This window comes from Sminthopsis crassicaudata, chromosome 1, assembly GCF_048593235.1.
Source record: "Sminthopsis crassicaudata isolate SCR6 chromosome 1, ASM4859323v1, whole genome shotgun sequence".
Classification (NCBI taxonomy): Eukaryota; Metazoa; Chordata; class Mammalia; order Dasyuromorphia; family Dasyuridae; genus Sminthopsis; species Sminthopsis crassicaudata.
The window spans coordinates 76249664-76275575 of record NC_133617.1 but is presented as its reverse complement, the minus strand read 5'-3'; the positions used below and the strand labels follow the sequence as shown (position 1 = coordinate 76275575).

At 44.7% G+C, this 25912-nt stretch overlaps 1 protein-coding gene across 4 annotated transcripts in view; it reads right to left on the bottom strand.

The window, feature by feature from the left end:
• Positions 1–25912, bottom strand: part of HSF1 (heat shock transcription factor 1) — a 59993-nt gene that overhangs the window by 4900 nt on the left and 29181 nt on the right. The window contains exons 2-14 of one of the 4 annotated variants that reach the window (XM_074262831.1): positions 25436–25544; positions 19738–19874; positions 18715–18839; positions 7320–7395; positions 7105–7166; positions 6826–6922; positions 6355–6491; positions 5732–5992; positions 5130–5216; positions 3154–3259; positions 2999–3064; positions 2629–2722; positions 2018–2367 (exon numbers count right to left, since the gene is read on the bottom strand). In XM_074262831.1, the coding sequence (XP_074118932.1) occupies positions 2162–2367; positions 2629–2722; positions 2999–3064; positions 3154–3259; positions 5130–5216; positions 5732–5992; positions 6355–6491; positions 6826–6922; positions 7105–7166; positions 7320–7395; positions 18715–18839; positions 19738–19874; positions 25436–25544 (1563 nt within the window). In that variant the 3' untranslated portion in view covers positions 2018–2161. Of the gene's footprint in view, positions 1–1909; positions 2368–2628; positions 2723–2998; positions 3065–3153; positions 3260–5129; positions 5217–5731; positions 5993–6354; positions 6492–6825; positions 6923–7104; positions 7167–7319; positions 7396–18714; positions 18840–19737; positions 19875–25435; positions 25545–25912 lie in introns of those variants that run through there. The other 3 variants (XM_074262842.1, XR_012481382.1, XR_012481381.1) reach the window with 3 other exon arrangements.

The following is a 25912-nucleotide window of genomic DNA, read 5'->3' as shown; positions in this document are numbered from 1 at the left end:
GGGAAGCTTTAGGAAGAATGCACCTTCACTCAGTGCTGGCACTATGGGAATATGGGAGGAAATGGGTAAGAAGTTACTACATTCAACCTGGATGAGTGACTGCCAACACTGATTCTACTCATGTTCTCCTTATAAACCCCCAGAGGTGGCAAGGACCTAAGAAGAGTTAGGGGTGTAGCAATGTGAGACTGGGGCTTGAGACCTGGTGCCAGACAGATTTCCTAAGTGAAATCTGGTCCACAGACTAGCCCTCAGGGAGGAGTGGTGTGCAGGAACCCATGGGAAATCCTAGTTTAACATCCTTTTCTCTCACTTACAGGCCTATGAAAATGCAGTCAGGAGCCTCTGCTAAGAATCAGATACTGGTCTTTATACCCTGTTCTCTCTTCTTACTTTATTCCTGGGTGATAGGGAAACATACCCCTATCCCCTCAATAAATATATCTGAGAAAAATCTGGCCTTAGCTAATGAGGGGGGCTGGCTGTGGACCAGGGACAGGGAAAAAGGGAGGGGGAGACAAAAAGAGAGGAGAAAGAGGAGGGAGGGAGAGAGAAAAGGGAGGGAGAAAGAGAGAATGTGTTGTGTGACTTAAAGGAAATTTGCATCCTTTAAATTTTGATACAAACTGGAATGCATCTACCTTGCACACTTAAGGGGAGTCCAGTGGCCCAATCACAGTAGCAGAGAGGTTGGAGGGAGCAACAAGTCAGCTTGGGGAGTTTCTTCATCCAAAAGATCAGAAAGATAAAATGCAGAATAAGAGAAATTTCAAGGAAGCAGGACAAATCCAAGTAAAACATCATAGACTTCATTAGTGAAAAAAGGCCTGCAATAGGCAAAGGAGGGAGACAAGAATGGCCTGAAAAGAGAAGACAGCAGGAGTACTGGAGCACTGAATTTGGAATCTAGAAGACCTGTTTATGAATCCTGGTTCCACTTACTATCAGCTTTGTGACCATGGGCAGGTCACTGATGATCACAGAATTTAGAGAAGGGACTAGAAATCTAGGAAGACTTTTTTGCTTTAAAGATGAGGAAATTGAGGCCTGGAGTTAAGGTACTTGGCCCAAGATCACACAGCTAATTTGGAGCCCAATGATTCCAAATAATCCATTATTATTTCCATGACATGATGCTCTCTTAATCTTTCTGGGCTTGGTTCCTCACCTATAAAAAGGGATCGGATTAAAAAAATCTCTGGTTGCTTCCTGCTCTAAATTGTATAATCCTGGGGTGGGAAGGTCCTGGGTCACCCCTTCAGACACCCTACCCCAAAGGGAGCACAGACAAATCCATAAGGACTCGGCACCTTCCCCTGCTCAACAGAGGGCCCCTTGATTTGGGTATGGGTCCCCAGCCGAGAGGCCAGCCCCTGCCGCCTCTTTTCCTTCCTGACCTCCCTCCTCAAATACATAAATCAACTTAGCAGCCTCAACACAATCCAAATTCAGTGTAAAACTCCCCTGAATGCCAGGGATAACAGTCCCCATTAGCTGAGAAATCACAACCATATAGCCTCTCTGTGTATAAATCTATCTGTCTTCATATATATATATATATATATATATATATATATATATATATATATATGTATGTATGTATGTGTATATATATATATATATATATAAAATATATATATATTCTCTATATAGGAGAAGTAGAAACTTCTCTCGTGTAAAAATCCAAAATACAATTCTATCAACAATCAGCGGGGTCAGTACAAAGTGTAACCGAGAAAACCCCAAACTAACCAACAGGAGAACATACGGAGCCAGGGATGGGGAGTGGGGCAAGCCTGAGTTGCTGCCCAGTGGAGCCACAGGGAAATGAGAGGTGATGGGCAGGGTCCCACCCCATGGCATGCATGGTGTTGGGGTCGGGTCCTTTCTCCTGTTGACCTCTGCTCACCTGGGGCTGCCTCCTCCATACCAAGCTCTGTCCAGAACAGCCCCGTGGCGTACATTCTCCCCTTGCTCAGGTGGGTGGCCCCTTAATTATGGCCTGGGTCCTAGGCTTGTCTGGCCCCAATTTAGATTTCTGGCAACTTCTCTGGGCACAAACACAAGGGACAGCGCCTCTCTCCCACCCTCAGGAAAGCTGGCAAGGAAGGGAGGGGGACCCTGATGCCTGGATCATCCCCCTCCCAGAGGAAGAGAGGTCTTAGGAGACGGCAGGATCCTTGGCCTTGGTGGGCTCAGAGCCAGACAGCAGGGAGATGGTGGGATCATCACTGTAGTCATCCCCCTCCGAGAAGTAAGGCCCCTCCCCCAGTTCGAAGAAGATAGGCAGGTCATTCCCTGTTGTATCCAAAGTGCTGGAGTCTACCAGGAACAAGGGCTGGGCTGTGTAGTGCACCAGCTGCTTCCCTGGGTGGGTAGAGGAAGAGGGTCATGGGTGGGGGGGAGGAAGGGAAAAACAAGCCTTTGGAACTTGAATTGTGGGTAGCATGGGGATCCCTCGCCCAGGTTGATGTGATAGCGGGAAAAGGGGTCACAGAGAAGGGGACAGGCCCCAATCCAGTCCAGAGCAGAGGAGAAATGGAGATCCCAGGTACTGGTGTCTGGGATGCCTGGGGCAGGAGCAGGGGACCACGGGGATGGCAGCCCAAGCTTCAGAGTCCAGCTCACCTGAGTCTGCACCATCTGTCTCAGTCTCCAGAGGCTTTGGTTGCTCCTGGGAGGAGAGGAGATCCTGGATCTGTAGGGGGTGGGGAGTGAGGGGCTGTGGGAAGGGGAGGGGGGCAGCTGGGTCTGGGGCCAAGGCCTTAACAACCTCTCTATCCCACCCTGGCCTGGACCATCCCCGTCCTACCCCACTCCACCCCATCCCATCTCTTCCCTTCCTACCCCAGCCCCCCACCCTTTCTTTTCCCAACCCCCTCGCCCCCTCCCTCTGTGCTAGGGGCCCTGGGGATCTGGCAGAATCGATGGTGGACACCCAGGACACCTGCTAACCACTTGATCCCTCCCCCAGCTCCCGGGGCCCTTGGCTACGCACACTGGCCAGGCTGCTGTCCAGGTCGGGCAGGCTCATGTCTGTCACAGACATTGAGGGGCTAAAGAGCTACCAGAGAAAAGACAGGTTGTTGAGTGGGAAGGCTGGGCTCACTACGGATGATGGGACAGTGATGTGGGAAGGCCTGGAACACTCACATCTAGGAGGGCGCTGGTATCTACACTGAAGCCGTGGGTGGTTAGCATGGTCTGTAGGTTGTCCAGGTTGGAGTCCATGGTATCCAGGTGCTCACTAAGCTCATTTCTAACCAGGCAAAAAACAAAAGGGACTAAGGATGAGAGGGGGGACCAGACCGAAGCCAGCTCTGCTGTTCAGACCACAGGTCAAGGATGGGAGGCCATCCTAAGCTGCAGAGAGCAGGGAGGCAGCTAACCATGGGCCCCGGAGCCCTGGGGGGCTGCTGGTGGCCCATCTGTCTCAGAGAAAAAACCGAGGCTGTCTATGGGGGGCTTGTTCACAGAAATAGGGCTTATTGACTAGGTCACTGATGCAGCCTGAGACTGCATGCAAATGTATGGATATGAGAAACTAAGTGAGTGAGACATAACTGGCTGCTATTGCTCCTTCCCACCCCAGGGCTCCCTCTGTTTCCCTCACAAGGTCTGCAGATGTGCCCTGGACCTAATTTCCCACCTCGATTCCTCTCAATGACCCCTTTCCAATTGATGGCCCTGCCTCTGGACTTTAGTTCCCACCGTATACCCAATGAAGTGCCCCACACATCGTGGCTGTCTAAGTGACAGCTGACACTACTTCCATGGCAACTTAAGAACTCCCAAACCTACCCCAACCAGGATCAGAGCACGAATGCCCTCAACAAAATCCTGGATTAATCTAGATTTATTCTCTGGACAAGTCTAGCTGCTCTAAACTCCTGACTGGATTTTAACCTTTCTCTCGTTGTTTCTGAGACAAAGCCCTCTGCTCTACCAAGGCCTTGTCTTTCATTATTCTCTGCACATGGTAGACAGATGTGTAACTCAAATGTAAATGCTTTTCTTGGTGAATTGGGAATTTAGGAAGGAAAAAGTTCACAGTTAAGTTTAGACATAACGTTGCATGAGAAGATTACGGAGAAGAATGACTAAGTTTCTGATACAGTGACATCAAGGCCTAGGTGTAATAGCTGTGGAAAAAAAAGAGGAAAATTTCCATTTTAGGTAGGACTAGCAACTGAGCTATCCAACAGCAGAGGAGGGGGAGAGGCAAGCAATGAGCTCCATGTTACTGGAAGTGTTCAAGTAGAGGCTGAGTGACTTTTGTGGTGGGAGCATTTTGGCTAGACAGGATGATCCTGGAGATTCCTTTTAATGGCAAAATTTTTTGATGCTATGTAGTGCTGGGTTCCTGGAAAAGGTGTGGGAAGGAAGAAGTAATAAATAAGAGACCGAGGGCAGAGGTTAGTGTAGCAAGCAAACTTTTCTTGGGCCACAAATTAATACTTGGTTAACAATCCCATCTGACCAATCAATATAGCAATCCATTCCCTCTACCAATGAAGGGAGAGGTGGCTGGGGCCTGAAAGGGATGCAACTCAAAATGCTTTCAACAGCCATCCACCTTTCTCTAGGTTCAAGTCCCAAACGGGTGACCTTGATCTGTACTGTGCTTCTTTACTCCCAAGAATTCCAGAGCTTCACTGGGGAGCTGAGGCCCTTTGGAAACTCAGGCAAAGTCTGAGCGCACAGAATGACCTGCCTCTGAACAAGCCCCCAAGTATCCCGGGGACAAATGAGCCAGCAGACCAGGGGGATGTCTCTCCACCTTTGCTAGACCCAATTAGGGAGCCTACCTTAAGGTGGCTCGACTATTTCTGGGAATACCTGGCCAAGAGGGTGGTGACTGACATGGCTTCACTGGGAGTAACTCTCCCCTGCATAAGAAAGGGAAAGGATCCTGCATATTACTGGTCTCATCCAATCTAGGCTCCCCTGGGATGTCTTCTGGGCCAGGCAAGCCTCCTTTTGGGGTCAAGTTCACTCTAGCTGAATCACAGTCACTGGCATGAGCAGGCTGGGACGGACCTTAGATGGAGCCTTGGGCAGGTGGGTCAGGAGCCCTTCCCAAGCAGGGCCTTCCAACTCCCCGCCCCCCCCTCGGGGGCAATGCTAACCCTGGCTGTGATCGGCAATGCAGAGAGGAAGAGGCAGGGCTGGGGAAGAGGCGGCTGACCTCAGCCATCTGTGGAGTGCGAGTCAAACTGCAAGATACAAAAGACAATAGCACACACCACATTCAAAGTAGGGATGGGTGGGGGGTCTTTCACTTCATCACTGGGCTCCTGGCCAGAAAGCGGGCTGGGTCCTCTGGGAGCCGAGCCCTAAGCTTTGAGTCCCTCTAGGAGCCCTGAGTCTCTCTGGGAGCCCTATAGCCTTTCTCCAGGCCCTGAGCCTCTCTCTGGGGCTGGCCCTAGGCCAGGGCAGTAGCTAAGCTGGGGCTCCCTAGGGGCCTATGGCATAAGGCCTGAGGAGGCAGGGGCTATGCAGGACTAAGTGTGCACATACACCACTTCTCCCATCTGGGGCAGAGAAAAAGCAGCAAAGAGCACGGAGTAGCCAGCAGGTTAAGGACAGAACCAGAGCAAGCGGTGGTGGTGGCGGCTGCGGGCAGAGGCGTGTGGGTGCTGGGGAGCCGAGCCCAGCAGGGAGTCCCAGTGCTCACTCTCCTTCCCTTGGGCCGGCTCGGGGCGCCGTGTCCCTGCACACCCACACTCACTTGTCGAGGCAGGCTACGCTGAGGCACTTCTCAGGAGTGTGGAGGGGGCCGGGAGGCGGAGGGGAGATGGCCCCCCCCACCGTGCCAGAGACAGAGGTGGCAGTGCTGGGCTCACTCTCCTGAAGAATGGAGTCGATGAAAGTGCAAGGGGACAGGGGAGTCTCCACCACCGACGGGGGGTGGCCCGGGCTGGTCTCCTCGATCTGGGGGCTTCGTGGTGGACTGGGGGGCTCCTCCTTGATTCGTATCATTGGGCTGATCCTGAGGAGAGATGGGTTTGCCCACACATATAGACACCCAGAAGCAAGGTCAGCATGGCTTGTGGGGGGCCCCTCCCCAAGGGGCTCTTCCTGTCTCCTCACATCTTCTCTCCCTGGGGCTTTGTGGTCTATGGCTTCTACTGTGAACTGTGATCTGATCTTAGAAAGGCAGGGGTTACAGGAGCAAGTCAAGCGTGGGAAGAAGGTAAGTGGCCATGGAGGGTTGCTTATAGAGGAAGAGGAGGGAGGCCAGAGAAGACAGGCCAGCCTGCCTAGGAGTCTCTAAGTGCTAACCTCACCTCTGTGTCCCTAAGACTCTCGGGGGATGCCAGGCGGGGGGAGGGTGTGGCGCTGGGGCCCTACCTCTCATCCACGCTGCCACTGGGGGAGGCCGAGGGGCTGGACTGGGCCAGCTCTGTGACATCTGAAATGATGGGTCCACTATTGGCTGCCGAGTCTGAGGAGTATAGGTTGGAGCCACTATAGGTTGGGGAAGAAGCCTGGAACAGCCAAACAGGGTTGAGGGGATGGTCAGGGCAGCAACCCTCGCTTCTCCTTTCTCCTCTTCCTTCTCTGTTCCTACTGATGAAAGGCTCTCCAAATGGGACTCCCTTCCAGGGCTAAGCTCTCCCTTCCCTGTCCTGGCCCCAGGATGCGGACTTTATCCAAGCCCGGCCTCTTGAGTCTTTCCTGCCCTCTTTCACTTCTCCTGTCTCCTCCACACTTCCTTCCTCCCAGGAACAGGACCAGATGAGCACCCCCTGCAAAGCACTTCCCCCAGTGCCTGGCCCACAGCAGGCAGGCTTGTCGGCGTCCCCTGCCCTGAGTGCTCACCGTGTAAGGAGAGGAGCTGTGGACGTGCTCCAAGGAGTACTGGCGGCTGTACTTGGGCATGGAATGTGCCGAGCTGCTGTCATTTAACATCAGGGGGCTGCAAGGGAGGGAGTCACAAGGAGGAGACGTCAGGCAGTGAGGGAAGAGTGCTCAAGCACCACTGGCAACAGGTGTTAGGGGAGGAGGGTCTGGCCCTTGGGGGAGCAGGATAGGGGATGCCAGGGCGGTGGCTGGAGGGTTTTCTGGGGTCTGCTCTGAGGGCTGGTGCAAACTACTCACATCTTCCTCTTCACCCCCAGGATACGGTTGGACTGGACCAGAGAAATTAGGAACTGGATCAGCTGTATAAACAGAGAGAAGGCTGTTGGCCTGGGTTCCCTCTCCATAGGCCTCTTGCATGTGCCTGCTAGCTTTAGGCTTAGGAAGTGGAAAACCAGCAGCTTTGGGACCCAAGGGGGAATCTACCCTTTCTCCCCTATTTTCACAGCTCTCACCTTGTTGACTACTTTTTGCTGTTGGGCGTGCTTCTGCCGAAGACTGGCCACTTCTCTCCATAGGGCTTCATTCTCACTGCAAGAAAAGCAAATGGAAGAAGGCTCTGAGAACTCACAGGAGCCCAAAACAACACTGTGCTGAGCATTCTCCTGGGCCTGAAGGAGAAGAGCCTCCACCAGGCGACCTGGCTCCTCTCATGGGGCTCGGGCTAACAGAGGCAAATAATCACCCTATACAGTAACATCAAGTGCTGCACAGAAGCAGGCATGTCGCCAATCATTTAGTGTTAGCTCTTTATTTTTCAGATAATGAAATTGAAATTTAAGTGACTTGCACAAGTTTACAGATGTCATAAATAGTAGAGACAGGAGTTGAACCAAAGCTCACTGAGGCTCCCTTTGGTACTTCCCCTGCACCACAGAGTTTATGGGGACTGAGCATGACTGGGGACTCAAACTGGCCCCACAAAGTGCAGCTGCAAGTCTGGGGCACAAGCTGCTCCCCTCCTTTCACTGGTAGACCAGCTAGCTAACTGGGGTATTTATTTAGCCAAATCTTCCTTGGGAAGGGAAGGATAAGTACCCTACTCTACAGTGGGAGAAGCTGGAATCAGGGGGGAAAGCCTTGGTCTCAATACCCCAATTTGCCCAAATCTAGAAAATCAGGAAGAAAGGACAAGGAAACGTCAAAATAATGATTTTGTCCCCTTGGAGCTGTCACTGATGCAGCTTAATTAAATATAGCCCCAGATCTCATCATGTAGCAATTAGGACAGGTTATCTGATGGGCCAGGCTCCTGGGCTGGGGGTATGCCAGGAGGCCTGATGACGGCTCAGGCAGCTTGCCATTTCTCTTTCTGTATTGACCACCCCTCCCCCATCCCTAACTGCCCCATACTATTTATTTTTTAAGTCTGCTTCCTGGCTTCTACTAGAAATCCAGAAACAGAATCCTTAAAAGACTAAGGAGATAGAAGTTCATCCAACAGACAATGAGGATTGTTTCTGACCTTAGAGGTCTTACAATTACCTATTTCAAACCCCTTCTTAAAAACGGTGGGATGGAGAGGGCTTCTTGAGAAGTTACAGCTTGTTTTTGGGCTAAACTGGAGCCCGAGGAATGAGTTGGGGGAAATGTGTGAAACCTTTCTGGGGTCACGTCTCAGTTCTGGGGTCACGAAGGTCAATGGAGGAGTCAGGGGGAGGAGAGGCAGTCAGTGCCAGTTGGGTGAGGGCTGGGACTGTGGGAGTAGGTAGAGTCCCTATTCTTCTGGAAACCAAAGTGATGTAAGATTAAGAATACAAAAGAACACAAACATCAATCTTCAATGTCATGGGCTACGAAGGACAACAGTCACACTCATTCCATTTTGGGTCCCAGGCACAGATAACCGTCACCAAATTTTTGTATGATTCTGCTCTACTTTTTGAGATGGGGATGTGTTTCACTGCTCCCACAAGCTCTCCGCCCATCTCAGCCCTTCTTGACCTGGCAATATTCCTGTGCTGGCCCCACGAGTGCTCTGTATGCTTCCGAGGCCCCATGTTCATTTCTGCCAGCTTCTTCCCCCACCCGAGGCACAGACCCGCAGGCCAGGGCAGGGCTGCTAGCTCATCCTCACCGAGGAATCACAAACTTACAAAGCTGGGCATCAAGCCTGGCAGGGTTTGAAGCAGATGGGGGGTGGGCCTCACTCTCTTCAGTGGGGAAAACAAGCACAAAGTCGGCCTGCATACGTATCACATCTGAATTCCGGCAAAGAAGGCCACGGGGAAGGTTTCAGTAATGGCTCTTGTGGCCTGGGTCACAGCCCACCTTTTCCCACTGAGACAGGGGCTTCTCAACATGTGTTCCCTCCCTCCCTCCAGGCCCCAGACCGGAGCACAGACTCATCGAGGCTGTTGTTGAGCTGGTTTTCGGGCACGTCCAGGACACTCTGTGACCTTCTCTGGGTTTTTGGGAGAGAGCAGAGGGGCAGCTGGGTGGAGCCCTAGAGCCAGGGGGACCTGACATCAACTCTGAGCTAAAACACACACCAGCTGAGCGGCCCTCAATAAGTCACGCAGTCCTCATCTCCTCTCTAAAAAAAGATACTGACATGGTTTGCCGATTCCTTCTCCAGCTCATTTTACAGGGGAGAAAACTGAGGCAAACTAACAAGGGTCAGGGATTTGCCCGGGGTCACCCAGCTAGTGCCTGTCTGGGGTCAGATTGGGAGGCAGGAAGAGGCCGCTCCAGGGTCCCGGCTGGCGCTCCCTGCACTATGGCGCCATCTAGTGGCCCCAATATACAACTCAGAGGGAAGCAAAGAGCAAAGGGAGGGTTAGCTGGGTGGCGCAGTGGGCAAGCAGTCCCAGGCCTGAAGTCAGGAGGACCTGAATTCAAATTCAACCACTTCCCACTTCTCATTTGTGTGACCCTGGGCAAATCACTCAACACCAACTGCCTCAAAAAAAGAAAAACAAAGAATAAGGCACTGCACTAGTGGGAGAGCGCTTCCCACAGGACGGAAAAGACTCAGATCAGCTCACAGGAGCGCATGGTTCCTATTCAATTCTGCCAAGAAACGGGACCCCCTGTTTCTGAGCAAAAGACCCCTCAGTGAGGGCACTGTGTGTGGGAGAACCGAAGCCTCCTCCCCAGAAGGACAGGAAAGGGGCCTTCTTTCTCACCATTCAACTAACTCCTGGTAGCACCTGATGGATCACTGAAGAGTGTTGGCCCCAGGCTGAGCTGGGGGGCCGGCCAGAGACCCGCTTTGATTATCCAGTCTCCAAACAAAAAGCCCTGCCAGGATCCCTGCACTGAGAGCTGTCACACTGCCAGCGTGCAGCTAAAGATGAGCATCTGGGAGTACTTGTGTGTGAGCACATGCCTCTGCCTGGAGATCACGGAGAGAAGCAGCAGAGGAAGGAGTCTGACACAGCATGGGTGGCCAGATCAGAGGGACAAAGTGGGGAGTGGGGAACAAAGGCAGGAGAGGGGATGGAGTCAAATAAGAGGAAGGGTGTTCCTACAACATACCCCCCCCCCCTTTTTTTGGAGGGAGAATGGAAGGACTGGGAAATAACACCCCAGGAAAAGGGTCTACATCCTCCACCATCCTCCTTCCTTTGGAAGAATCGATCTTTCCTGAAACATGTCAAGGACAAGTGGTGAGAGAACTGAGAACTGGATACTATGCCATGTGAAGATCCGCTCAGGTTAAGTGGGCAGGCAGCTGGGGAAGTCAACAAGTACAGGGGTCTCATTATCTGAATGCTCCAAGTTAGAAACATTTCATTCAAATTAGATAAGGTACAAAGACTGGATGGTTCTCTCACCTACTTCATAAACAGTCTCTACTTCCCTCCAATCCTCATCATTTCACTACTATTCTAACTAGTCATCAAAGCTTCCAATCTAGATATCAACCTAAGTTGCTTACTCTCACCTCTCACGCAATAAAAATAGCTGTTGTTTACACAGAGCTTTAAGGTTTATGAAGCACGTCACAAATATTTCTCGTTTGATTCTCAGAACAACCTTGGAGAGAGTTGCTATAATTATCTCCATTTTACAAATGCTCAAATAGACTTCTCCAGGATCAAATAACTACTAAGTGTCTTGGGCCTGGACTTGAACTTTTTTTCCTGACTGAATTCAATTCAATGAACATTTTACTAAGTATCTACTGTGGGCCAGGCATTGTGTTAAAATCTGGGGATACAACTAAGAATATAAAAAGAAAGACAACATACAAAAGGAAACTGGGAAAGTATGTTGTGGACATCAGGGGGAACCTGGCCTGGGAGCATCTTCTTCCATGGAGTAGTCATTCAGTCCAGTAATCTAATAGTCTTGATGCTCTTGAACAAGATTTCTCCTCTCTTCTCCCCTCCCATACATTTTTATTGGTTGCCCTTCCTTCCATGTTTGGAATTCTCTCCCTCTGCATCTACCTCCTTGCTTCCTTCAAATCTCAGTTAAAATCTCATCTTCTACAAGTCTTTCCTGATCCTCCTTAAAGCTAGTACTTTCTCTTTGACATCATCACTAAACAGCTTATTTTGCACTTATCTTGTTTTTGCTCTTACATTCATATCTTTAACCCCCTACTAGTTTGTACTCTCCTTGAGAGTCTCCTTAGGGGGAGGAGAAGGATGGTATAGGCACTACTGTATGCACAATGTATGGCACACAGCAGGTACTTAATACATGCTTACTGACTGACTAGAACTAACTAGGGATTCCTCCCCTTCTATTTTTTAAAGGGGAAGAGGATGGTGTGGTGGTGAGGCAGAAGAAAAGAGTGGGAGGCACATTTTTAAAAGTACAGAGGAGAACAGAAGGAAATTAGGATAGACACTTTTTTTAAAGCAAGGAAATGGAATGACATTCAGAATTTCATACAGAACCCCTTTATTGTGGGGGTATAGTATAAAAAAAGTTTTACCTCCATTTTTTTCGATTAAATAACATGATTTGTTATTTGACTCACCAACTCTTTAGGATTAGACTCCAATGAATTTTTAATTCTTTCTTTAAAGGCCCTTTACTGAATCTACTTGTATTGCACTGTTTTGAATAAAGGATATGTCTTTATCATTTCTGCATTTGTTAATGAGGCGTTTATATGCTAACATATGTTCAATTTTTATACAAATGCATTGTATAGTAGAGGGATATGTATAATTCTTTTTGTTCTTGTCCAATAATAGTCAGAGATAATCCCTAACTTTTCCAAGATTCTATTAAGATACTTAAATTTGTTAGATTTATCTAGGTCTGGAAGTGGTACACTGCTTTGCTGCATATTTCTTCCTTGACTCAGATTATCTTTTTCTTTGGATGCAATTTACCATGTGCGTGCTTGTCACTACTGTGTGTGTGTGCATTGCTACTGATTTGCTACCTAGGTACTTTCAAGCATAGGGCAGAGGTTGCCTGCTAACATGTCTATTTTTGTTCCTTTATGAAATGATTTCTCCACCTTTCTGAATTTTCCTGAAGCAGAACAGCTTTTGTCCTAGTGCTTTAAAAGATGAATCTCTGTTTTAAAGACATTTCTTGTATATATTTTGTCAGATTCTGCTTTCTAATCCCCATTCTGCTAATCCTCTTCTGTTTTATGGGTAAGTTTATTCTATTCATATTCAATGATGTATTTTCCTTCATCCCATCATCTAGTACTTTTCTATCTCTTTCTTATCTCTTTACAAAGTGGTTAGTAAAAGAGTAAAGTGTTTAACTCTAGTGTTTCCACTATTACCCCTCTTCTTTTCCTGTCCTCTTGCACCCTATCATAGATTTTTACTTTTTCCTTCCTTTTAAAAGCAGCTAGGTAGCATGATGGATAACTTAACTAAGAATAAGGAAGAGCCAGTTCAAAACTTACCTCTGACACTTACTAGCTATGTGACTCTAGGCAAGCCATTCTCTGCCTCAGTTTCCTCATCTGTAAAGTGCAGATAATAATCACCTACTCCCAGGGTGGTTGTGAAGATTAAATAAAATAATAATTATAAAGTATTTAGCATAATACCTGGCTCATAGTAACCAGTATATGTGTTAACTACTACTTTGTTATCTTTTCATGTTATTACCTCATGATACTAGGGTTTATTTTGGTTATGATTAATCCATTACCAGTTATACCAGTTAAATTTTCTTCTAACTTCTTCAAGTCTCTCCTTGTGACTTTGATATATTTTCACACCACATTTTGTGACTGTGCATGTATACAAATGCACATGCTCAACTTTGCTTTTCAGTCAGATCAAGATTATATATTTCTTTTACTCTCTTATTATATTCCATGTTTGCATATTCTTCAGCTCTTGAACTCTTAATATGGGAGACAGTTAAGTCTCTTCCCATTTCTCTTCCTTCCTTCGTATATTCCCCTTTCCCATCTTTTTCTTTGTTTTTTTGGACAATAAAAACAGATCAGTCTCAGGCCAAATTCTGTCTCAGATACTTACTAGCTGTATGACCTGGGCAAATCAACTTTTTTCAAACTGTTTGTTCATCTATAAAAAAACCTTCCTCATAAGATTTCTGAGGATCAAATGAGACAATACATGTAAAGTGCTATAGTAAACACTGACTGCTATTATTATTCCTTTCTCATGATATAAGTAGACCTTGCTTGGTTCTGGTAGCTAAAACTAAATCATGATGTCTTCAAGTTATTTTTGGGTTTTGACTCAGTCTCTTGATGGCTTGATTGAGGTTGGCCTCCCTTCCCCCATCACTTCCTTACATAGTCCTGATCTCAGAGCTTACACTAGTCTTCGATTTGACCCTGAGACGCCCCAAACACATAACTACTGAGCTATTAGCAGACCTCCTGCTAGATCCTAGGTGCTGTTCTGGTATTGTCTCCTGCTATGAGTTCAGGTTGTGAACATATTGGGCAATCCTACCTACTCCTGATTCCACCCAGAACAGATTTCTGTAAATAACCATTATTAATTAATATAATATTATTATCCTACCTGTTTATTTCTAGAGCTTTAATGGGATATTTTGGGGAATGGAGGGAGGCTGGGGTCCTCTAAGTCTTAATACATTGTTGTTTTGGCCAGATAAGTACTAGGGAAGGAACTTTAGAGATTATTCAACCCATTACTCCATGTCCTCATGTAATCTGGACATGAAACTCCTTATGGATTTCATAACTACCTTATGAGGAAATTCAGAGACTTCATGATATCTACCCCTAAGTTCTTTCCACTTTCAGCAATTTCTTAAACCTTAAGGCCAGAAAAGCTAGAGTTTGACCCCAAGACTAGACTAATGACAAGTCTAAAGGAACCAATTGTAGAGACTGAAGTAAGCTCTGTAAAGCCCATGTAGGAGACAAGATGTTTTGAGTTAATTTTCTTTAAAATGTTCTAGAGCAAGGGGCAGCTAGCTGGTGCAGTGGATAGAGCACCAGCCTTGAATTCAGGAGGACCCGAGTTCAAATCTGGTCTCAGACACTTAACACTTCCTAGCTGTGTGACCCTGGGCAAGTCACTTAACCCCAGTCTCAAAAAAAAAAAAAAAAATGTTCTAGAGCCAACAGGTGAAGCCCCTGATTAAGAACAACTTTATAATGATGGGGAAAAGTCCCACTACAGGTTACATTTGTGGGTTGGAAGGAAAAGTTGAACCCTATGAGTGTTTGTGGAGGAGACTGGGAGACACCAAGAAGTTTCCCAACAAGATGCAAATGTATATGTGATATAAATGACTATCCCTGGGCTGGGGAGGAGGCAGTAAAAGTGATGTCCCTGGGATATGGGCAGAGGTGTGAAGGCTTTATTTACATTTTCTAAATAACAAGTTTGCCCCCTAGGATTCAATAGATATTAGATAAAATCAAGGGCTGGATGGAGGAAACTCTTCACTTAGGAAACTGACAAAGGCTGATGAGCTTGGAGAATATGACAGAAAATTCCAAGGGGCTTGGGACTCTTTCTGGGCCTTCTGTGTGGCAGAAGGGAAGGGAAGGACATGTGGCTACTTCATACTGAGGGGCAGTGGGCACATCAAAGGCTAAAGAAGATGAATCCTCATCCCACAAAGGGCAGCCAGGCAGGGTCAAATGTCTTCCTCCTGTCAACCTAAGAGAACCCAGCCCCCATGTGAGTTTTACTTCTGCCACTGATTCCTTCGGAAACCCGTTCCTTTCTTTGAAACTATGTTCTTATTTTCAAAAATCAGAGACAATGTTGGAATTTCCAAGATTCTTTGCAATGTCAGCATTTTTGAGATGCTTTGCCCCGACTCTGCTAGGCAGCTGAAGGAATTCTCCTCAACTGTCTGGCCATTTCGTAGCTCCTTCTCAAGGGATTTCTCACTGTCTGGCCCTTTGGTATCTTGGTAATATTAAATAAAGTATAATGGAAAGAGTCTAGGAGTTGGAAGTTCAAAATTTGACTATGTCCCTTATGGTCTCTATAATTTCGAACTAATCTCTAAGGGCCCAAATATTATTAAATGAAAGTTTGTTTATAAATGGTAATGCTGCACAAGAGAAAGCAGAAGATTACTGCTGGGTTCATGGATCCTTCGTGGTTGGACCATATCACCTCAAAAATCTTCAGCTCTAAATTTATGAACCCTTGAACAGATGAGCTTTAAGATTCCTCCCAGAAAAAAAAAGACCAAATTTTTCTATAAAGCATAGAAATTTACAAGGAAGAGAGGGCAGGGAGAACATTCTAGGAATGAAAGTAGGATAGTGGAGGTTATGTTTTGAGCATAGGATACTCTCTATCCTGGCTAAAGCCAGGAAAAATATAATTTCTGAAAAGTAGGCTGGCAAGATGAATTCTAAAAGCTTGAAGGAGAGACAAAGGAATCTGAGCTTGAGATGCAGCATAGCACAGGAGAAGGAAGATGAGATTCAGAACCAAGAATACATGAGATCCAATCCTGCCCTAGTGACATTAAGTCCATACAACCCAAGATGAGCTGATGAAGCAAGTCATTGAGTGAGCAGTGGAGAGAAACACAGCTATTGCCAGCACCATCATGCATGTGCCTGGGCTTCAGTCTCATATGCAAGATACAGCAGAGCCATCTGGTCTCTTTCCTCTCCTCATCCCAGTTCTGCCCTTACTTCTTTGGAAAACAGAGGCAGCACAAGACCGGGTCACTGCTCTTTAAGCCACTGGCCTGCTTTTGCCACTCACTACCTATGTAAGTTTGGACAGGTCATCACCTTTCTCTGGAGCTCAGCTTCCTCTTCTGTAAAATAGGGATGGATAAAATGACTTCTAGTTCTGTTTGACAAGACATTATTTACCTACTATCCCTTGTGACTGCCTATTTTACGGTACCCATAGAAGACCACAATGGGAAGGAACTACACAGAGAGGAAATGCAGCCTGTCCAAAGTCACAGAATTAGCCAGTGGCCTCTTCAGTGCTCTCTTCAATGTCCCCACTGCTGGGGCTTTAATATAAGTGCCTGGTCCTCAGAAAGACCTCCAATTTACAATACAGAGCTTGTAGTAAAAATGTTGTTTAAAATGATATTTCCCCCATTAGAATGTGAGTTTGTTGAGAATTTTGTTTGAGACTATTTTTTTGCCTTCTATTGTATTCTCAATACAGTACCTGGCACACAATAAATGTTTAAAAAATGACTGTAGAGTGATTCAAGATAATTCCAATAGACTTGTAATAGAAAATGCCATTCAAATCCAAAGAGAAAACTATGGAGATTTAATATGGATTGAAGTGTACTATTTTTTCCTCATAGTTTTCTCCTTTTGTTCTGATTTTTCTTTTACAACATGATTAATATGAAAATGTTTAAAATGATTGCACTTGCAATCAGATTGCTTGCTGTCTTAGAGAGAGGGAGGGAAGAAAGGGAAAAGGGAAAAATTTGGAACTCAAAATCTTAGAAAAGTGAATGTTGAAAACTATCTTTACATGGATTTTGAAAAAAAAAAAAAAGTGAAAATAAATTTTTAAAAAAGCCTGTATAATGATAGCTATAACCCTAGTGCAAAAAATTCAATGAAGGTATTAGGTTCTCTTTTTTTCCCCTCTGAGCCATCCTACACTCTGTTAGACTCATCTTCCAAAAATATCATTGTTATTCATTCAAACTACAAACACTTATTGCTGTTTATTACATACAAAGATCCTATTCTGAAATATATTCTATTCATACAAAAATGAACAAGTCCAGACCCCATTCTTTAGGGAGCTCAAGGAAGGGGAGGAAGAGAGCAAACATATACACAAATAACTATAAAGTACAATCAAGATGCTGTGTTGGTCAGAGGGAAGAGAGACTATTTCTCATTGACAGGGATGAAGGAAGACTTCCTGAAGGAGGTAGCATTTGAGCTGGCCCTTAAAGGGGAGATATTTCAAAAGTAGAAATAAGAGGGCATCCCAGGCCGAGGGAGCAGAATGAAGAAATACAGACAGAAAAGAGCCAAATATACTTTCTTCCATGTGGTTGGAGCATAGAATGTAGATAAAAATAGTGGGATAAAATTTGAAACATACAGAGAAGACTTATGGAGGATTTTGAAGCAGGTCATAGGACTCTTACTTATCATTACTTACAAAAGCACTTGGCCCATGCCCCACAGTGGCAGAGAACATTTTTCTAGGCTGAGCTTAGTAAAGGTCTCCTAGCCTGCAGGTCACCCTAGGAAGAGTGACAGCAGCAGAGTGTACTTTCCTTTCTGAGTTGGAAGAATTAAGGTGGGAACAGCTGTTCTTAGTTGCTTGCCCCAAGGAGTAAATCTTTCCCTACATACAAGGGCTCCAGGCTCTAGGGGCATTGCAGAACCCTGACTCATACTTCAGAGAAATGACAAATAACTGGCAACTAAAACTAAACATTTTTTTTTTTCTGGAAAAAAGAGAGCTATTCCTGTTACTGATGTATCCAGGGCTTTGCCTTGTTTCCTTTCAAGAAAGCAGACAGCAGAGATGTAGGTGCCCCATTCCTTTTTCAAAGTCCATGTCTGTTAGGTTGCAGGCTCCTCTGGGCACTCTCTTGTTCCCAACGGAATAGCTATTTCTGAGGCCACAAAAGGAAGCTAAAAAAATCTTAGTTGATCCATAGAGTGCTATGGAAAAGATTCTTGCCTCAAAGACAACTAACTACAGAGAGATGATGGTCAGGGATGTGAATCTAGGCACTCATTCTGGCCCTACGTTCTGAAAACTAAGAACAAGTCCGAGGATAAAGGAGAAAAGCCTACAGATCATTCCCCCAGGGGTAACAGAACTGAGACCAGAAGTAGCTCAGTGAGGCTTCTCCTGCTTTGGCCCATACCTGAGGTGAGAAGGAACAGGACTGACTGATCTTTAACATCCCTTTTAATGCTACATCTATGATCCTCTGACCCCTCAGCTTGACAGCCAAGACACTATTCTGCCTCTTTCAGGCTTTCCCCAAATCCTAAGAACCAAAGTACTTTGAACAACAGAAAGTCTAGAAAGACTGAAGGGGAAAAAGTTTCTTTTAAGAAACATCTTTTGAAGCAGGGCTGCTCCCGAAAATTCTGCAACGAATTCAGCCAGAAAGACAATAATTATAATGGCAGAATAAAAGCCAACGCCCAATCCTGTGGTGCTGAGTAAGTGGGCAGAGGGGGAAAGAACAAGGACTGGCCTAAGGTTCCAGGATGAGAAGGGAGGTGCTGAATGCATCCCCCAAAATAAGGAAGACAGTAATAGTCACTTTGTTTGGCCTCTCAGAATGGAGATGGGGAAAAGGGAGAAACTAAAACTAATCTTATCCCAAATGGCCCAGTAACCCGTCTCCCTCCACCCCACCTCCTGACCAAGGAATATCAGCCACATGCTCATAATTCCCAAGTGCAGGAAGCCATGTGCCACACATCTTCCTCTCTGTTCCCTTCCCCTCCCTTCCACAGGTACTTACTGTTTCATGGCCATGAGCTTTGAGTCCATACTCTCCTGTTTGCCCTTCATCATCTGAACATCTGTTAACAGTTTGGTGACATTGTCCTGTCTGACCTTTATATCCTCATGCTTTATGCTGGAGACCTGGGGGCCCGAGAAGATGGACTGAGTCAAAAAGGTCCCTCATTCAATCTTGGTCTGCTTTAGGACCTAAACAAGCCAGAAATTAGCCCTGCAAGCTTGAAGCAGGACTGGAAAGCAGGGTTCAGAAAATAAATTTCATGGTTTTTTTTTTTTCCAGAGAACCTATGTTGGATTGAGGGAACCCTTCAGTTAACAACAGAGGGAGGAAGGTGGGATTGAACCAGGTAAGTTATGCATGCATTCACACAGCAACATGCACTCTTATCTGCAAAGACATTTTATTTTCAAGTATCTTGGGGCTGAAGCAGTCTGACCACTGAGCTAATGGGGAAAGAGTGTACAAAGAACTGTTGACTTTAAACTATCTGGTTCTCACTCTGAAATGGCAGTTACCCATTTTATCTGGACTCAAATAAGATGGGGAACAGAGAATTAATGGAGATTGGGGTCCTTGAAGTTTTTCCTTAGCCCTAAGCCAGTCTGGACACTGCCTCCATTTCTTGGGGAGCTGAATGCTCTGGCTACAAAGTAGTACAGAATTATATGCTCTATGAACTTCCTCCCACTCATGACATTCCAGGGCTCCTGATTCTGACTTGCCCTTTTCCATAATGTGGAGGGAGGCTAAAGGGAAGAAGTGCAAGGAGGGAATCTAGGCATCACTTCTGCACCACAACCTGGGGACCCCAATCCTGACTCAGATGGGGTATAATTCAGAGGGAGGGCCACACAGAGGTCACCTAGGCTCAACAGGTAGAAGGGGAGGGAAGAAAAAGAACCTCTCTCTTGAGCTGGGCACTCAGTGTTGTCCCAAGGCATCTTTGCACTGAGAGCCACAGAAGAGGCCGTGGCAAAGCTGGCCCACACCACAGGCTGCTCACGCTGTCAGGGTACTCACACTGGTCACTTTCCTCTTGATGTTCTCTAGGAGCTGTTCCTGGCCCCGGATAAAGTATGGGTGCTGAAATTCTGTGTCATCTTTCTCTGGCTTCACCAGGCCCCCTTGTTCAATGTGGACAACCTTCCGAAAACCATCTGCCAAAAGGAAGGAAGAGAAACAAAGGTCAGGGAAGTCTACCCAATCTTTTGGGTAGCCACATCTACCATGTCTCTGGGAGGAAAGAGGGGTCAGGGTAAGACTTAGTCAGGTAGGACTTAGGGTACTTCTTAAAAAGCCCTCTCTTGACAGAGGTATGAAGGGAAGCACCACTGCATCAAGGCCCTCCCCACACTCTCCACAATGCTGCATTTACAATCTGACCTTCAGGGAAGAGGCAAGGGGAACTATCAGCCCCTAGGCAGGGACTGGGTCTTTCCCAAAACAGCCAAAGTATATCTTTGCTTTCTTGGCTTCTGGATTATACTGCTGACTTATACTGTATTCGGGCCATTAAAATCCTGAGATCTTTTTCAGATAAAACACTATATACCTACACTATTTTGTACTTGTGAAATAGATTTTTTTGAAACTCAAGTATTAAGTCTTTTTTTTTTTTTAAATTAAAGCTTTTTATTTACAAAACATATGCATGGGTAATTTTCTCAACATTGACCCTTGCAAAACCTTTCGTTCCAAATTTCCCCCCCTTCTCTAGCTGACAGGTAGTCCAATACATGTTAAGTATGTTAAAATACATGTTAAATCCAATATATGCATACATATTTATACAGTTTCTTGCTGCACAAGAAAATCAGATCAAGAAGGAAGAAAAAGAAAAACTGAGAAGGAAAACAAAATGCAAACAAACAACAACAGAGTGAGTAAGAATACTATGTTGGGGTCCACACTCTGTTTCTATGGTTCTCTCTCTGGGGGTAGTCAAGTAATATTTATCTTTAGTAAATTTCATTTTATTATATTTGGCAAAATTACATTTTGCTCATCAAAATCTTTGTGTATCCTGACTCTACTACCCAATATTAGTTAGAAAATCCTTCTAGCCTTTTCCCTCTATCCAAATCCTATTCACCCTTCAGGGCTAAGGATGTCTCCCTGAAATTTACTTGACTACTCTACTCCTTGTTGATGCTACTGCCTATGAAAAATTATAATCTGTATTGCTTCATTTGTGGCAGAGTTTTAAGTATACTTTTTGTTCCTAGTACACAGCACAACTTGATTCTCAGAAAGAACTTAAGAAAGGTTATATTCTACAAATGCCCTCATCTTGTTGTGAAGGCATTTTTGAAGGCTATGCAAGCAGAGCATTAAATTTTAGTAGATACTATCATTCAGCAAAGGGTTAGCTTAGGTAAGGCCCTGGCAATAGACTGTATGATGTTCAAGGACTAACTAACCTAAAATAGTTAGTAGGTTGGAGGCTAAATGATGAATTCTTTGACCATGGCACACATGAAACATAGATAAGAACTGGTCTCCAGGTCCATTCTATCCCCCTCTGTTTCTGTAGCGATGGTGGCAGAGAAGTAGGCAGAAGGTGCTTTTCACCTCTAGTTTCCAGATTTTACAAATAAACTGTCAAGCATTCACTGGAGACTTTGACTACTACAGAATTGACACACTATTGTAAGGACGTCAATCACACCAAATGGGATTGAAGGATGTCCTTAGTAATCAACAAAAAAATAACAACCAAAAAAAAGTTACAGCCAGATGGAAGGTTAGTTCAAAATAACTAAAGGGAGTAAAGAATTACTTGCATTACATACCCAAAGGCAAATATATCACAGGACACTTGGTCACCATATCTAGCAGTCCTCATGATGAGTTTGAGCAAAAAGATCATGACAAATATACTTGCAGTTTAATCACAGAGAAGAAGCTGACAATCACTTTCCAAGTCAACCTTGACTTTTATTTGGTGACTTCAATGTGAAATCAGGTTTGAGGAAGAAGATAGCAGAATTACAGGTCTGCAGACTGATCCCATTTATATGGCAGGAATGTACCATTCCTCATGTACTGTACCTTCTTTTCCCACTAAAGAGAATATCAGTACACCTACTGGGCTTGCGCTTCAGTCCCCTGATGCGACCAACTTCTTAAATGAATTCAAGGCTAAACAGGGATGAATATCACTACATAAGACAAAAAGTCCCAAAACACAATGCTGGTGTTTTCCTTCCAGTTCTTTGCCTTTACCACCATGGAACAGCAGGGAAGTCACCACTGTCTCAGTGATGAGGTGATGCCCTGCTTGATGTTTTATTGTTTGGATAAGTGAGCCTGAAGTATAATCTAGAAGTGAAGACGACTGATCTAGGTTGGGCCAGCTGTGACAAACTGAACTGTCACTTCAGAGGCTGGTGAGAATGGGATCACAGGACTGTTGATTTCTTGTTGATCCTGAATATCCTTTTAAAAAATATCTTTAGCCTCATGTCTCTTTCATGTAGTCACTTCTAGCACTCTTTAATAGGAAGTATTGATCAGCTGATCCTTCATGTTGAATAAAGAAAGGAATAATAAAAGATGTGTTAGAAAACAGTTCGGGTTTGAGAAACAAAAATGGCCAAAGATTTGTACATTACTTGCAGTTTCATGCCTACATATTACGGATATTATTTCAAATTGAAGTCAGAAGCTGCTGGACTCTGCAAAAAAGTAAAACTGAATCTAACTTAAACAGCAAATACTGGTTACTGATGTGGGAATCAATCATAATAAACTCTCTTACAGTCACAACACTGATGAGATATACTAAAAGTCAATATCAATAAATTAAAAGGCCAAAGATGAGAAGATGGCACTGGAAGCCCTGACTTGATTTATTCATATAAGCTTTGAAACCATATAGAGAGAGATGGAAGGCAAAAGCTGCTGACCTTGAGTATTGCCTTTTTTTTTTTTTTTCTTATTACAGTTTAACTAAAGTAAAACATCTTCCACAAGGAGGTGGCCACAAACAGCCTAAAACATTGCTTGATCTCATGGTCAAGCATAGAAATGCCACTCAAAGGCAACATGCAAGACAGAATACAAACTTACTAGGAAACTATGATGGAGAAGGATGGTAGAAGACTATTCTAGATATTGCTTGTAGTCCTTATTTTTTATAAAATGGTGACAATAAAAACAAGTCTACAGAAAACTTGGCTTGAAAACCAAATGAATCATATTGTCAAAGAACATTAATAAATAAAACTGGCAGAAGAACAATAGAATTAAATGAATGTCAAAATTTTTATATTGATCTATTTTCATAATTATTGACAGAAGAACTATCTTATTTGGATCCTAACACCACATCTTTAGTATTATGAATCAGAACTGGTTTTAGAAAGGCAAAGTCTAGCTGGGCCTTTTGGCTGTGGAGGCTAAGGCTGGTGAATTGCTTGAATTTGGGAATTTTGAGTTTCAGCAGACCTAAAGCCAAACAGGTATCAGTATTAAGTCTGATCCTGAGGCCTCAAGGGCTGAAGGTCACCCACCAGGCTACCTAAGTATACATGAACTGGGCCTACTTGAGAAAACAAGGAGTAGATTCTAGCTTTTAAATTCATCACTATTGGAATATGGCCCCTGAGTGGCTACCACAAATCCAGGCTGAAAAAAAAAAATAGAGACAATCCAGTTTTCCCTTATCGTTACTCCTTATGCTCCTTTTTCCCCCAAAAAAAGAGAAGGAAGGAAGGAAGGAAAGAAAGAAAAGTCAGGAAGAGTGGCAGGTACATATCAAAGAAATCTATGCTGGATGCCATATAAACTTGGAAGCCTAAATTATTAAATTAAATTTTTATTTTCATTATTTCCCCCTCTCCCCATTCTCCTCCCTCACTGAGGTGGCAAGAAAAACAAAACCTGTTACAAATATGTATATTCAAACAAAATAAATTCCCACACTGACCATGTCCCCAAATATGTGTGTGTATCTATATCCATACATGTATCTATAAACTGAATCTATCATTTCTCTATCAGGAGGTGAGCAGCTTGTTTCATTTGGAGTTGAGGGATACATTTATAAGAAATCTTAAGAGAGGGTAAACAAAAATATAATAAAATAAATCAGAGATGATTTTAATATCCCAAAAGGCAAATGAGATAAATCACCAATGAAAAGATGCAGGGAACATATAAAAACTAAAAAACCCTACCAATGCTTTTAGTATGGTAAGATCCAAACATGGCCTTAAAGACTCCCCTTCAACAACAAGTTTCTTATGTATATGTTAAGATCACATAAAATTTATTAGGGAAAAAAAAAGTTTCTCTTATTATCACGGTCAATGGAAGTATAAAATAGGGAGACATATTCTTTCCAAAGTGTCTGATAAAATCACTGAGGATAATTTTTGATGAAAGTCCAAATGGAAGAGATATCCGTCTCCCTTCCCCCACCAGTAAAAAGATGGTCCAGCTTCTGGATGATAATGTGCTGACTATATCAAATCCTAGAGAAAACACATTGGGATTTCCTCAATGAAAGCCATCCCAGTCTTAAAGAGACTGGTCTAACAATCAATTTAGGAAAAACCAAATGAATAAAAAATGCTTACTATCTAGCCTATGACATGCAGCTTAGAAGTCTATCTTTTTTTTTTTAATTAAAGATTTTAATTTTCAAAATATATACATGAGTACTTTTCAACATTTACCCTTGCAAAACTTTGTGTTCCAATTTTTTCCCCTCTGTCCCCTAGACGATAGGTAATCTATGTTAAACATGTAGAATTTTTCTATACATATTTCCACAAATATCATGTTGCACAAGAAAAATCAGATCAAAAAGAAAAACTGAGAAAGAAAACAAAATGCAAGCAAACAATAACAGAGAGAGTGAGAATGCTATTGTGGTTCACACTCTGTTCCCACGGTTCTCTCTCTGGGTGTATATGGCTCTCTTCATCACTGCACAAGTGGAACTTGTTTGAACCCTCTCAATTGTTGAAGAGACTCACGTCCATCAGAACTGATCATTGTATAGTCTTGTTGTTGCCGTGTATAATAATCTCCTGGTCCTGCTCATTTCACTCAGCATCAGTTCATGTAAGAATCTCTAGGCCTTTCTGAAATCATCCTGCTGGTCATTTCTTACACAACAAGAATGTTCCATAACATTCATATACCCTAACTTATTCAGTCATTCTCCAGCAGATGGGCATTTAGTGGTTTAAGGAGATGTGTGCTTGAAGAAGGAGTCTGGCCATCTATCTGACAAGAGCATTTGGTAATCTAGAGGCTGGGCTGTGCTAGTCCTGCAGGGAGGGTCTATGCATTGCTGAGTTACCTACATCAGCAAAACTACAGTACCCTGAAATCAAGTGCTAGAGTACCAGTACTTCATCTTAGAGATTGCTGCCAGAATCATTTTAACACTGGATGTGACCTGAGAAGTCACCAGACAGAAAAGTCCAGAAGTCATTCAACACCCCATGGGGAAAGTGGGGCCAGAACCAGAAGACTAAAAAAATGACTAAAAGAAGTGCCTGGGCTGTCTTGTCTGGTCTCCTTGTGTTTCACCAGGCTGTCCTAGTCTCCCCTCTACTACCCCTCCCTGAAGAAGATGGAACTCTGTGGAGCCCAGAGATTTCTCCCTCCCCCCCAGAGGATGGAAGGGAACAGGTCTGATGTCTCTACTTCATGTCCCCATGAGTGCTGGGGTCTGGCCTTACCCACACCCAGTATTACTCACACATATTGAGTTGCCGAACGAAGCTGGCCATGTTGTTGTGCTTGAAGTACTTTGGCAGCACCTCCTTGGCAAACTGGCCTTGGTCAAAAACATGGAAGCTATTCCCACTCTGTGGAGAAAGGAGGCAGAGGGGAGTTAGTGATGGACCTACAGCAGGGAACAAGATCTCTCACTTTCCTTCCCTCCTGCATTAAAGACAAAGCTAGAGCTCGGGACCTAAGAGCCTGAGACAGGTAATGAATTTGTAAGTTCGCCGTCAACCTGATAGGTAAGTATGGTCTCCACTGGAAAGACTAAAAGTAGAGGGCCATCAGAAGACTCAGCATTTGGAAACAGAGTTAATAGTCACAAAGGCTCCCTCCACCTGGTACAATCCCCATGAACTGTTTTCTCCTGACTGCCCTTGGTTTAACCGGAACCATTCTGGTCTTCTTCTAGCTCAAGACCTCTCATATACAACACTGGATGATGGGCTTC